The 13,824-nt window shown below is 37.9% G+C and overlaps 1 protein-coding gene across 2 annotated transcripts in view; it reads right to left on the bottom strand.

Moving 5' to 3' along the window:
• Positions 1-11,012: 11,012 nt before the first annotated feature.
• tbkbp1 (TBK1 binding protein 1) overlaps positions 11,013-13,824 on the bottom strand; it is a 44,689-nt gene continuing 41,877 nt past the window's right edge. For both annotated transcript variants that reach the window (XM_082151246.1, XM_082151247.1), the window contains one exon: positions 11,013-13,421. In XM_082151246.1, coding sequence (XP_082007372.1) covers positions 13,290-13,421 — 132 coding nt within the window. In that variant the 3' untranslated portion in view covers positions 11,013-13,289. The remainder of the gene's footprint in view (positions 13,422-13,824) is intronic.

Below are 13,824 nucleotides of genomic sequence, written 5' to 3'. Positions count from 1 at the left end.
TACAGAATTTGATTGTACTGAAACCATGTCTCGGAATTAATCACGTTTTGATTTGTATGTTTGTGTGTGTGTATATATCCGCCTGACTGGGCAGTTGATGTCAAGCTGATGTGGAGTGACAGTGGGCGCCCTGTCTGGCAGGCCCAGAGTGCGGGCCACCATATTGCCTGGCTCCCCAGGGAGGACAGATCAGCATGCCAGCCTTGCCAGAAAGTGCTAATAGGCGCAACACGTCTTACTTTCACACATTAAGGCGAGCAAAGGGTGACAGATCGGAGCTGTGATACTGCCGCATGGAAAAAAAGGGCTGCGCCACCCGTTTTCCATGCGGCAACAGCTAATGATGAGCGCTGATAAGTTGCGCTGTATGTCCGCCGAACATCGAGCTGAAATGCATCCTGACAGATGATACCAGTCACAAGAGTAAATAAAGCTAACTTACAAAAACACCTAGCTGATTGCAAAAAGTTTTTAAAAATAGAGTAAATGTGGATGAAATGTGCTGATTTATTCAAAATGTTTATAATTTTAGATAATACTGCTGCTTTTAGCAGTCATAGCTGGGGGATAGTGAGTCACTCTACTTGGAAACTCATGGTCATGCTTAATTCTTCTCTAAACATAAGTGTGCCACCAACAAGGAAAGCGGGTTGGTGCAAAAACCACATAACTTGCAAGGTGCAACCACAAAGCCTAATGAAAACACGATGGTTTCCACAGATATTGATTTCATCTATGGACCCGACCTCTAATCTGCTTTAGAAACCATAGATATGGGGGTTTAAGGTCAAGAAATTATGCAATGACATGTGAACGTGAAATGATGTTGGTGTCTGTTGTGTTTCGCAGATATTGCAAATCAGAGACACACATACTGTAATATAACCCTCAACTCTTTGATGAGGTCATATTGTTTCCAAAAAAATGGGGTCACCTGGGCAAAGGTTTGAGCAAGAGGAGGTTTCTTTCATATAAGTGCACTGTGCAATATTTCAGCATGAAATGTTCCGTAAAATATGTAACACACTGCACAGGTATTTTCTTATTAAGAATTTTTGTCTTGCTTTCCAGTACAGATATCTCAACATTTTAAATCAAGAAACATTTACTTGAGAAGCAAAATTACTATAATTTATTTAAATCAAAATAAAGTTAGTTTAAGATGAAAACATGAGGGTCAGAAAAGTAAACATATATTCAAAGGGATACATTTTATATACCCATTGGTAGGTATTTTTTTTTTCTCGTTTTAAGCATAAACACCTCATTTTGATAATATTTTCAGGGAAAAAAACTTTATTTCTTAATTTCTTATATTTTCTTATATAATTTTGCTTCTCAAGTAAATTTTATATTATTGATGTTAACACTGGAAAACTAGACACAAATACTTTTCTTGCATTCAGTGAATTGCATAACATACTGATTCAATTTAATACAAGCCGTATACAGAAGATGTGTTGTTTTTTGAGCAAATCAGGAAAGACAGCTAAATCTTTAAACGTCTCTCTTGCCACTGTTGTGTTTAGTTGTGTAATTGAGGTCAAGAGAACATCAGTCATGGATGAATAACTGATCCTGAAAATAATTGACTCAATTATCAATAGCCCAACAGATGACTCCATGTCATTAACGCTACACATTATTGCCTTTCTCTTAATATCTTTTTCTGACATTTCTCAACACACTGGTCTCATTTCCCTGTCACAGGGCCATAGATCCAGGGAAGTGTTACTCTTTGTCTTCATTTCAGTGTAAAACCCCACTAAATAAACTCACACTCTGACTAACGCTACCCTGTTGCCCTCTCCTTTCCCATTTCCCCCCTCTTGCCCCTTTCCGTCCCTCTCGCCCAGGGCCACGCTGTGCTCGCTGAAGCGTTATGTTGTAAGAGTGGTAGTGTTTGTCCCGTCATCAATAGGAGTGAGTTACACAGGTCAGCAGTTCAAACGCAGGTCACAGCTTCATGCACTGTGTCGATGCCTCACTCTGCCCTGATTGGTTCATTGCGCCAACAGATTCACTTCTGCTCCCCGCTGTTTGATCCCTGCCCTGGTTGATACTTTATTTAGCGTATATACAACCTCATTTTGTTTTACATGCAGGAAATTTCAGCACGTATCTACTGCACTGTTGTTTCTCGGAGGGCCACATGTGATTTTACCGGTGACAGTAAAACTAGCTGATATTTTCAGTGTGTAATGGAAGTCTTTATTATAGGCAGGGTCTAGTTGTCATATGGGAAAGTTGTCACAACAATCAACTATGCCATGACGGTTGACTGGTTGGGTCAAGTCCAGTGTTGGGGAAATGTTCTCCACACATATGGAGATGGTGGTCTAGTGGGTTAAACCACTGAACTGGTAAACTGGTAAATCGAAGGTTGCTGGTTCGATCCCAGCAGTCACCACCAGTGTGTCCTTGAGCAAGACACTTTACTCCACGTTGCTCCAGGGGGATTGTCCCTGTAATAAGTGCACTGTAAGTCGCTTTGGATAAAAGCGTCTGCCAAATGCATAAATGTAAAATGTAATGCGTTGCAACATTGCGTTACTCCCTAAAAAAGTAACTAATTGCTTTAGTTATTTGTTATAGAAAGTAATGCTTTACATTACTTTTGCATTAGTTTTTCTCCCCTGGGAGGGTTTTTTATGACAAAAAAAGCTAAAAGTTTTATTTTTGGCAAATGTAAATGCCTTTTCACACTAAATGTAAAATGAATAAGCCTCAGACGGAAGGAATGAAAGAAATGGAAATTCACGTCTGTACAGCAGAAGGTGCAGCTCAAACCTTTCAGCTGTGGATTGCCATTCTGGATTGAAGACGAATTATTACTTCAGCAATAAAAAAAGAAAGACACAAGCGTGTGTTTATCTAAAGTCATGTTTGCTTATTGGTATTGAATTGGATCATCAAAGGTCAGTGGCAAAGACACTGGTTAATAAAGTGAGATTAAATGCATAAAATATATTTGTATTAATTTACATTTCACTTTTTTTATTCATTTTGAGGAAAGTGAATCTGTTTTTGTGCAAGTAAGATAACAAAATGCCTGCTCACATATAGTCTAGAACTACAATAACCATCATGTTTACACAGTGCACACAACGTCTCTGCGCCTCACTCCTGATTTCTCTCAACATGGAGACAGGAGAGCTGTCAGTCCATAAATGGGAAAACACAGTAACTTGCATTACTTATTTGAAAATGTTACTGAAATATGTTGTTGTAAGTTTAAAAGTAATCCATTACTTGTTACTTGAAAAAAGTAATCTGATTACGTAACTCACATTACTTGTAATGCATTACCTCATCTATCTATCTGATTACGTAACTTGCATCACTCTATCCATCCATCCATCCATCCATCCATCCATCATCCATCCATCCATCCATCCATCCATCCATCCATCCATCCATCCATCATCTATCTATCTATCTATCTATCTATCTATCTATCTATCTATCTATCTATCTATCTATCTATCTATCTATCTATCTATCTATCTATCTATCTATCTATCTATCTATCTATCTATCTATCTATCTATCTATCTATCTATCAGATATACATTTAATATATATTCCTTGGAGTTTTGGAGTGATATATTACTGTTCTGTGTTCTGTGTGTTGAGCTGTGAAAGAGCTCGATCTTCTGATCTTCCTGGCCATCTAGTGGAAAATGTGGGATATACAGGGATACAAAGGCAAATGAGATTAAGAGGGAGATGTGATAGCATGTTGCTAATTTACAGTTTTTCTCAGTCACTTTGGTGCATTTCTCAAATCATCCTTAATATTTGCAAAGAAGTATGTGCATTCTCAAAACAATTTGTACAAACAGCACCACACATTGGATTACCTGCAAAAGCCTGTAACTTACTCAAAATCTTTAGTTCATCTCTCAAAAGTAAGCATTTATGTCAATGAACATATCAGTGCCATCAGAATGAAAAGTCCTTGTGTCATTGTTCACAAACAAGATAGTCAAATAAAATGACTGTTGCCAATAAAACACTGCACTCTGTTACAGTTTTTCTCAGTCGCTTTGGTGCATTTATTAGATCAAAAGTGCAATTCTTGATACTACTTGTACAAATTCCAAATCATCTAGTCCCTTGTGCACATCATTAAAGCAAGTTCTTATTCCTTTGAACAAATTGCAATTGCTTTTGTACATATTGCAATTGATAATGTACAAGTGTTAGCTTTTTTCCACATTTTCAATTGCTCATGTCATGTTGATCAAAATATAGTAGATGGTTCTCTGTTGAATAGTCTTACCCCTCAAAACATCTAGGCATTAGTTCCTTGCATAAGCCATTACATGCAAAATTGTTTAACTATTTGTCATAAACTGTCAAGCATAGTTTTACACATTTGAACGCACATTAAAATGTGTGTTTGCATAGTTTTTGTCTATGTGAAAGTGTGCGATGCATCACTGCATTTTTCCCCACAGAGGACTGCAAGATTACCTCAAACCGGTGGCAGAGGACGCCTTTTCACACCTCAACAGGAGGAGGCTATTTGCACCATGGTCCAAGGAAACAATGCTATGAAACTCAGGGAAATACAAAGGACCATTATAGAAGACAACAATGTTTTGAAAACATCCATACGGTTAGCATCTCAACCATCGACAGGGTGCTGCATAGAAACCAGATGAGTATGAAACCACTGTACCGTGTACTATTCCAAAGGAATGAGGACAGAGTTAAGGACGCCAGCAGCCATATCACCCTGTAGCCCAAGACTGGTTGCCCACTGAAGCTAAGCAGGGCTGAGCCTGGTTAGTACCTGGATGGGAGACCTCCTGAGAAAACCAGGTTGCTGCTGGAAGAGGTGTTAGCGAGGCCAGCAGGGGGCGCTCACCCTGTGGTCTGTGTGGGTCCTAACACCCCAGTGTGGTGACGGGGACACTATACTGTCAAAGAGCACTGTCCTTCGGATGAGACGTAAAACCAAGGTCCTGACTCTCTGTGGTCATTAAAAATCCCATGGCATTTCTCGTAAAGAGTAGGGGTGTAACCCCAGTGTCCTGGCCACATTCCACACATTGGCCCTTACCAATCATGGCCTCCTAATAATCCCCTTACATTGAATTGGCTCTATCACTCTCTCTCCTCTCTCCACCTATAGCTGGTGTGTGGTGAGCGCACTGGCGCCGTTGTACTTTGGGTGTACAGTAGTACATATGAAAGCGCTATATAAATGCCTCATTCTATTCTATTCATTCTAAGGAGCTACGGTACCAGTATGTACAGGTAAAACATATATCTATGTAACTACTTTACAGCAACATTTTATAGTGATACATAGTACAGTAAGCATAAACTGCACACATTTCCATTGCTGTGGAAGGAACATGCAATATATGTACATTTTATGTCACTCTTCCTTACCAAAACAAATTCAACTGTGTGTTCTGGGATATAGCGTATAATGGAGTTGGAATCAAGTGAACCCTCTCACAACTTTGTATACGTGGATGAGGCTGGCTTCAACCTGACCAAATGCAGAAGGTATATCGGAATATCATCGATCACAGAGCTACTGTGGATTTGCCAGGACAACGGGTAGGAAATATCACCATGTGTGCTGCTATTTCGGAGCATGGTGTCCTAACACCCATATCCCCCTTATAGGGCCTTACAACAACCAGCATCTACTCAACTTTTTAGAGACTCTCTACATGGCTCTCATCCCTGATGATGAGAGGGGTCTGTTTAGAGAGGATTTGCCAAAGTATGTGGTCATTTATGAGTTTCTATCGATCAAACATCATAAGGCAATGGTTTGTGACCCACCCGAGGATGCTCATAGAATTCCTCCCACCTTATTCACCATTCCTTAACCCAATTGAGGACTTCTTTTCAGCATGGAGGTGGAAGGTGTACGATCGTCAGCCACACACACAGATGACCCTGCTGGCTGCAATGGATGCAGCATGTGAGGACACCACAGTAGACGCCTGCAGAGGATGGATGAGGCATTCCAAAAAATTCTTTCCACGTTGCATTGGAAGGGAAAATATCCGGTGTGATGTGGATGAGAATATGTGTACCGACAGACAGGAACATCTGGGTGTGTAGAGACAGCACTAGAACAGTGCTGCGGGCAAAGTTGTGCCTTAGGGGTGTTTCCTGTGTTTCTTTCTAATTTAGCTTTTTTTTTCCTTTGTGCCCCTTGTCTTTTTCTTGGTGTAAATTATTTTGTTTTTTTCTTCCATAAAGTAGCACTGGTAAAAGCTGTGAAAAACAAAATCCTGTCCAGTCTCTTTCAATCAATAACCCACATACAGTAATATGTAAATAGTACTGTTGAAATTGATATACGTATGCCATAGAAGTGCATTTTCAATACAGTAACTGTCATCCAAACTGTAGCCTTTTACATCAGGTAATACTGTCAAAGTACACAGTTACATTGACAACATGCCTAAACATTTTGACGACCTTGTTCGTGAACAATGACTCAATGACATGATCAGTGGCATGAATATTTACTTTTGAGAGATGTACTAAGGATAGTGACTGACTAGCTTTAGAAACACATCTATTGTATATTGCAGTTTGTACAAATTGTTCTGAGAAATGCACTTATTATTTTGCACATGTTAGGGATGATGTGAAAAACGTACCAAAGCGACTGAGAAAAACTGTAATGACTTATACAATGAACTAATGACTAGATGTTTTGAAGGGTAAGACTATTGCAAAGAGAACTATTTAATACATTCTGAGCAACGTGGCATTAGCAATGATAATGTAGGAAACAGCAGACAATTTTACATAATCAATTGCATGAATGTACAAAAGCAATCACAACTTGTTCAAAAGAATGAGAAACTGCTTTTATGATGCGCACAAATGACTAGATGATGTAGAGGTTGAACAAGTAGTTTTGAGAATTTCATTTCTGATCTGAGAAATGCACCAAAGCGACTGAGAAAAACTGTAAAATGCATGACTAATATTTAGAATACTAAACCAAAAGACACTGGGACCAGTTCACATGACAATCTTTAAATATGATTGGTTTTGTTATCTTAAGTTCTCTGTAATGGGCTATTAAGGAAACAGACAGATGTACAGCGATACGGCTTGGCAGCTTGTGGTCATTGTAGCTTTATTTGACCAGGGTGGCAAGGCCAAAGCCCGCAAAAGTTTTACAGCTCTTGTTATGCATTTTTAAATTTCCTTCATTTTTAGGCATACTGTATTGTGTAAGTATGAACATTTGAATATAAAAAGGACCTCAAAAGCTCTAGAAGAAGAGCGTTTTGAGGTCCTGAGATGGAAGAGTTAGATTATCAAGCAAGCCAATCAAGCCAATTTGATCCTAAAACCTCCAGGGTTTCATACAAGGAAGTAATTAAAGTTTAATCTTCAGATGTAACATTTACCAACATCACCCATTACTAGCAGGTGTATGTTTAGTGTTCCAGCATGACAATATGCCTCTGTATAATGTGAGGTCCATAAAGAAATTATGAACTGTATGGTGTGGAAGAACTTGACTGATTTGCAAAAAGCCTGCAAAAGCAAAGGTAGGACCAACTCCACATTAATGCCCACGGTTTTGAAATGAAATGTTCAACAAGCACATATGGATAAACTAGAAGATTTGGATAAACAACATGTTTACTAGAAGAAAAGGTTCTATATCGAGCCTTAATTAGTTTTTTTCAGGCATGCATATATAGAGCATTTTTTAGGGAACCCATGGATCATTTTATTGATTTATTTTTAATGAATTAATTTAGTTTTAATATTATTATTATTTTTGTAATACAATTTTATGAAAACAGCTTGTAAACATGCAGTACATTATCACTGGAATAAATGTAAATCCAATTAATCCAATTGTTTAGTTTTGAGACCTTTATTCCTTTTGTGGAAGGTCTCAACAAACGTGTGAAGATGACGTCAAAAACACGCCAGAAGAGATATTTGTGTTAACCGCAAAATGCCAAGCTCTTATCGTGATCTATAGTATTTAGGAACTTTAGACAAATGGAGACAAGGTGAGAAAAGGTTCACAAGAAATATATACATACACACATACATACAGACACACATACACACACACACACATACATACACACATACATACATACATACATACATACATACATACATACATACATACATATATATATATGTACATATATACATATACATACATATATATATATATATATATATATATACACAGTATATATATATATATATATATACAGTATATACACACACACATATATATATATATATATACAGTATATACACACACACATATATATATATATATATATATATATATATATGAAGAGTTCAGATGCAAAAGCCTCTAAGTGCCATCTGAAATTTTCTTCTAGAATGATCATTTTTTATCAAGCTTGTATATTTAAGTTCAATAATTTCACTTAAATGGCAATGCAAATTACCTATTAATTGTCATTTAAGTGAAATTACCTAACTTACAGTAAATATACAAGCTTTATAAAAATTATCATTCTAGAAGAAAATTTCAGATGGCACTTAGAGGCTTTTGCATCTGAACTCTTCATATATACATACATACATACACTTACACTTTTCTCATATATAGCTACAGAGTCAAGGGTAAATTATAAAATCTATTTAGGGGAATCTTATCAACTTTCCCCAAAGCAAATGTGTACTTATGGTAATGTTAGAAATGTATTATAATTCATAAATTCAAATGCATTACAATTCATAAATCAACTTGGCTGTGACTTCCCTTTGTGCTTTAGTTTTAATTAATACCCCTAAAACCTAAATTTGACCCATATCTGCTGAAATGTTTGAGGTGCCTATGTGTTGTGTTTGTGTGTCAAAAAAGAAAAGCAAAGAGAGAGAGAGAAACAGAGAAAGAGAAAAGGAGGAAGAAGAGAGAGAAAGAGAGAGTACTAAGCTCACGGAGAGCATGTGGTTTTGAGCGGATGGGCGGGCCATCCTGTGAACTTGAGAGAAGTGTATCTCTCACTGAAAGAGTGTACGCATGTGGCACAGAAATGACACAAAGGGTCGGAAGTGGGGTGGGGGGAATTAGAGGAAAACAGATGAGAGTTTTAAAAAGCACTTTGAGTAAACCATCTCTATTGTCACTATATATTCAATGAATATAAACAGCATAATGGAAAAAACAAAAAAGTTTCTTTCTAAGGATCCTGTTTTTAAAAACAGAAAACTTTTTGTGCTTTTTGGCCATTCATTTATACGACAGCGGAATTTTGAAGGCCTATACATTTTTTGTGTGTGTTGACAACGGCTTTAAAGTGCAAGTCTCTCTGTGAACTACAAAAATGTGAATTTGTGTAAACAGTGGCGTCATACGGATGCGTATAACGTGTTCAGTCTGTAAGCCGTAGTGTTTCTTTACCAACTATTGGACAGGCAGCAGGAATAGATTGTTTTTCCACAGATCTGTGTGAACGGGTACCGTTTTGACAATGTTGTCGTCTGTATGCAAAAAATGCAAAGAAAAAACGTTTCCATTTTTAGTACATCGTTGTTGTGTAAACGTACCCTAAAAATCCAAATGTCCATGCATATACTGTTTTGTTATTACATATATATATATATATGTACACCGATGAGCCAAAAACATTATGTCCACCTGCCTAATATGCTGTTAGTCCACAGCTCCGTGGACTAACGGAGGCATGGTCTCCGTTAGACATGCTGAGGCATGGTCTCTACAGAGGTGTCCTGGTATCTGGCACGAAGACATTAGCAGCAGATCCTGTCCTGTCCAAGTCCTGTAGTCTTCGAGGTGGAACCGGTGTTTGTCCAGCACATCTGCAGATCTGGGGAATTTACAGGCCACGACAACATGCAATTTAGTTTCAACATGCATTCACGCAAACAAACAATGTACACAAATGTAAAAATCACATCCATCAACAATAAAATCCCCCCACACTCATCACTGACCCGCTCAGTTTTACTCTTGAAATCTTCAATCCATACCAGAACAATGAATGCAGTGTGCATTATCCTGCTGAAAGAGGCCACTTCCACAAGGGAACACCATTGTCATGAAGGGGTGTACCTGGTCTGTAACAGTGTTTAGGTGGCACATTTAAATCTACATGAATGGCCTGACCCAGGGTTTCCAAGCAGAACACTACCGACTTGTCGTCATCCCACGGTGCACCCTGGTGCAATCACTTCCCCAGGTAAATGGCGCACACGTACACAACCGTCCATGTGATGTAAAAGAAAACGGGACTCATCGGACACATGCTCATTGTAGGCACTTTCGATGGTGGACAGGGGTCATCATAGGCACTCTGACTGCTCTGCAGCTAAATTTTGTGCTACAGTAGACCTTCTGTTGGCTCGGACCAGAGGGGATAGCCATCATTGCCCTTGTGCATCGATGAGCCTTGGGCACCCAACACCCTGTCGCCGGTTGGTGGTTTGTTCCTCCTCGGACCACTGTTGGTAAATTCTCAGCACTGCAGTCCGGAAGCAACCCGCAAGCCTTGCCATTTTAGATACTCTGACCCAGTCGCCTTGCCATAACAATTTGGTCCTAGTCAAAGTCGCTCAGATCTTTATTTTTGCCCTTTTCTCCTGCATCAAACACGTTGATTATGAGAACTGATTGTTTTCTTACCATCTAATCTACCCAGACCTTAATATGTAGCCTTGTCAGGAGATTATCAACGACATTCGCTCGATATTCTAATGTTTTGTCTGTGTGTGTGTATATATATATATATATATATATATGTTTTAATGTCACTGCATAAACAAAATATGCAACAAATCAACATTATCTAAAAAAAAAAGTATAAGCACATTTTTCAACGAAAGCATTTCCACTAAATTGTGTGTATATGGTCTCCATTCATTTGTGAAAACAAATTACTCTAATGGGTTATGATATTCCCAATATTGTTATGAGGATAGATTAAATTTAAACATGATTATATAAATCATCCTATAAAAAAATACAATAAAAAAAAGACACCCAATCAGTGCATGTTCCAGTTTATTTTTATAGTATTTACAGAAGAATTATTGACACAATATGCATTCATTTTCAATGTTCTTTTTCCCCCCTCTTTTCTTACAGAACCTTGTTTCTATGACAAAATATCTCTACTTATTGTCCTCTTAGCTCTTCAATACGTTTGGCGAGTTGTCACGTTGTCCCTGTGGAGGTTAGTCCGGTATGGTCAAGGAGCCATATTCACAAAGTTTTATCCCCTGAGTTATTTAAGAATATCACAAAAAAGTCACACACCAAACTACAGGGCAAAAGAGAGACCATTTACTTTGAGCATCCAGAAAAGCATTCAGGCTAATGTGCCTTTGCATGAGAAAACACTGTTTTGAGGAGCAAGGAAACAGCAACAGCTCTTTAAATAACTCCTGAGCGAATCTTTGTGAATAGTGGCCGACGTTTTACTTTGCATCTACACTGCATGTTCGTGGACAAGGTTGCAAGACAAGGAAACTTGTGTGTGATTATGCAGAAATGGATTGGCTTTACACTTTAGCTGTGACTTTCCACGTCTGCACACTACCCATTAAAAAATGTTTTCCCACATGTTCCAGTTTTGCACCGTATTTCAATATAACCTGAAGTGGTTATCATGTGAAAAGAAATGAAAAACAAGCAGACTGTGTCTTTGGTTGTATTGATGGTATTTCAGTTTATCCACATCTGTTTGTCAGTCTTTCATGGAATAGTTAATGGTGACATCATAGACGATTCATATTTACAACATCTGGGACGGTATTTTCCAGAATATTAGCGGTTACCACATAAAATTAGACGACCAATTGGATGAAACCTCCTCCACCCAGTTATTTGACAGACAGCGTACAGCTTCTCATTTTGCTCTTCGCTATTTTTGGCTTTGTAATTTCGCATGTGTGCACCGGCAATGACTTCTTTGTGCCACTTTCCCATTTTAGTTCCTCTGTATTTGGGTTAGTAGCATATCCAGTGCCCTCGATTTCACAAAGTCTGCAGAATCAGGGAAAGTAGCAATAAAGAAGACTTTTAAACATAAAGCATAGGGTACACCTGGAGGAATAGGGAAAAGTAAGATAGTTAGCTAATTCAACTGGGTGGCTTTATCGTTTTGATTACAATACAAAACTTTAATTAGCAGTTCCAATGGTTTTCTTTTAATCTTTAGCAATCCATTTGCTCTTATCAGAGCTTGCAAAATACATATCTATATTATATAGCTGAATTTACAGGTTAATACATATAATTGGCTTTAAATACAGGTAAACATTTACAGTACATTAAAAAAACGGATAAAACTGATCGCGCTCCGTGATGTGATCAGAAGAATATATTATTTTGTCAAAGCAATTTTTCGGAAATAATTTACATCAAAAAGATCAAAAACCATCCTACAGAAATCACAGTATTTCTGTCTTGAGAAACAACAGTAACTGGTGTTTCGTCAGTGGTTGGCTAAAACTGTGTGTACAGAGCTGCAATCATTATGTATATTATGAGAGGACATTTTTTTAAGAATATCTTATAGGGAAGAAAAAAATCTTCCCTCTTTGTACAGCCGGACACCCTGGAAGACAAACAAAATAGATGTGATTGTGAATTTACAGATAATTACAAATAATCTAGTTTTGTTAAAGGGAAGTCCTGCCAAACTAAGATATATATAAGGGCGAAACCCTGGAGTATTAAAAAATAAATTATATCTATAAGGTTTTACTTTTTTGCCTTAGTGTTAGTAATATTGGTAAAGGTAAACTGGATATTAAGTGCGTATATAAAGTGCTGAAATTCAAATGATGCAACCATTGGCCATGTGTCTAATATTCCCTCATACTCATCCTGTATAGCTCCATCATATCTTCTCAGTTCACCTAAATATGGCACACAAAGTACATTTTGTGACCACATCAAAGTGTAAATAATGCAAATAATCATGGGAACAATTGCTAAAAGAGCCTTAATAATGCAATATGTTTTTTTTTGGAGAGCGAGTTTGGTGTATGTAATTGCTGACAGTGTTCAAAATTGAAAGTCACCAATTTCAAGAAATTTGTGTTAAAACGAAGCGAGATATATAGAGATATGAGCCATTCACTACATATCGGAGCTGTGTAGGTTATCATTGATCTCCGTTTCACTTTAACAAATTGCGAGACTGGCCACCGGTGCATCGCCTACATTCTGTCTGAAGGCACCCAGCTAAAAATACCAGGAGCGAAGGATGAATGTAACTGCGGAACAATGGAAGGTCATGGCGTGGCTGTGGGTGTCAGATCTTGCTGTTCTCCAGGTGCGAGTCAATGTGCTTGATCAAGGCATCATCAGGGTAACCAACAGGGAAGATTAGCTGGCACAACGGGCAGCTCCTGACGTCACCCTCCTCCTCGGTCTCCATCCACAGCTGTAAAGGGCACAGTGATATGTTTGACAGCCATAATGTTTAAAATCCACCATTAAAACGGATACAATAAAGGTGAAATGTGTATTTTATTCAATGTTACATTGAATAAACATCTTCTTTCCCAGCTTGACTGGCACAAACTAAAGATTGATTTCCCTGAAATGGGTCAACACTGTTCCTCTGTGCCACTTTCAAGACATTTCTAAGTTCTAATTTAAATTTAATTGGCCACACCCCATAGGAAGTTGAATCAGAATTACAGGAAAAGGATTTTCCTGAATTACAGAAATTTAACAAACAATTGCATTCTGGGAAATCAATTTTTGATAATTAAAAGTGTATGTAAAGTAGAAAACAAATTTCGGTGACATTTCAAACTTTAAAGGATTTTTCTCCATACAGT

The sequence above is a fragment of the Leuciscus leuciscus genome, assembly GCF_965113295.1.
Source record: "Leuciscus leuciscus genome assembly, chromosome: 21".
Classification (NCBI taxonomy): Eukaryota; Metazoa; Chordata; class Actinopteri; order Cypriniformes; family Leuciscidae; genus Leuciscus; species Leuciscus leuciscus.
This window is presented reverse-complemented; position numbering and strand designations above follow the sequence as displayed.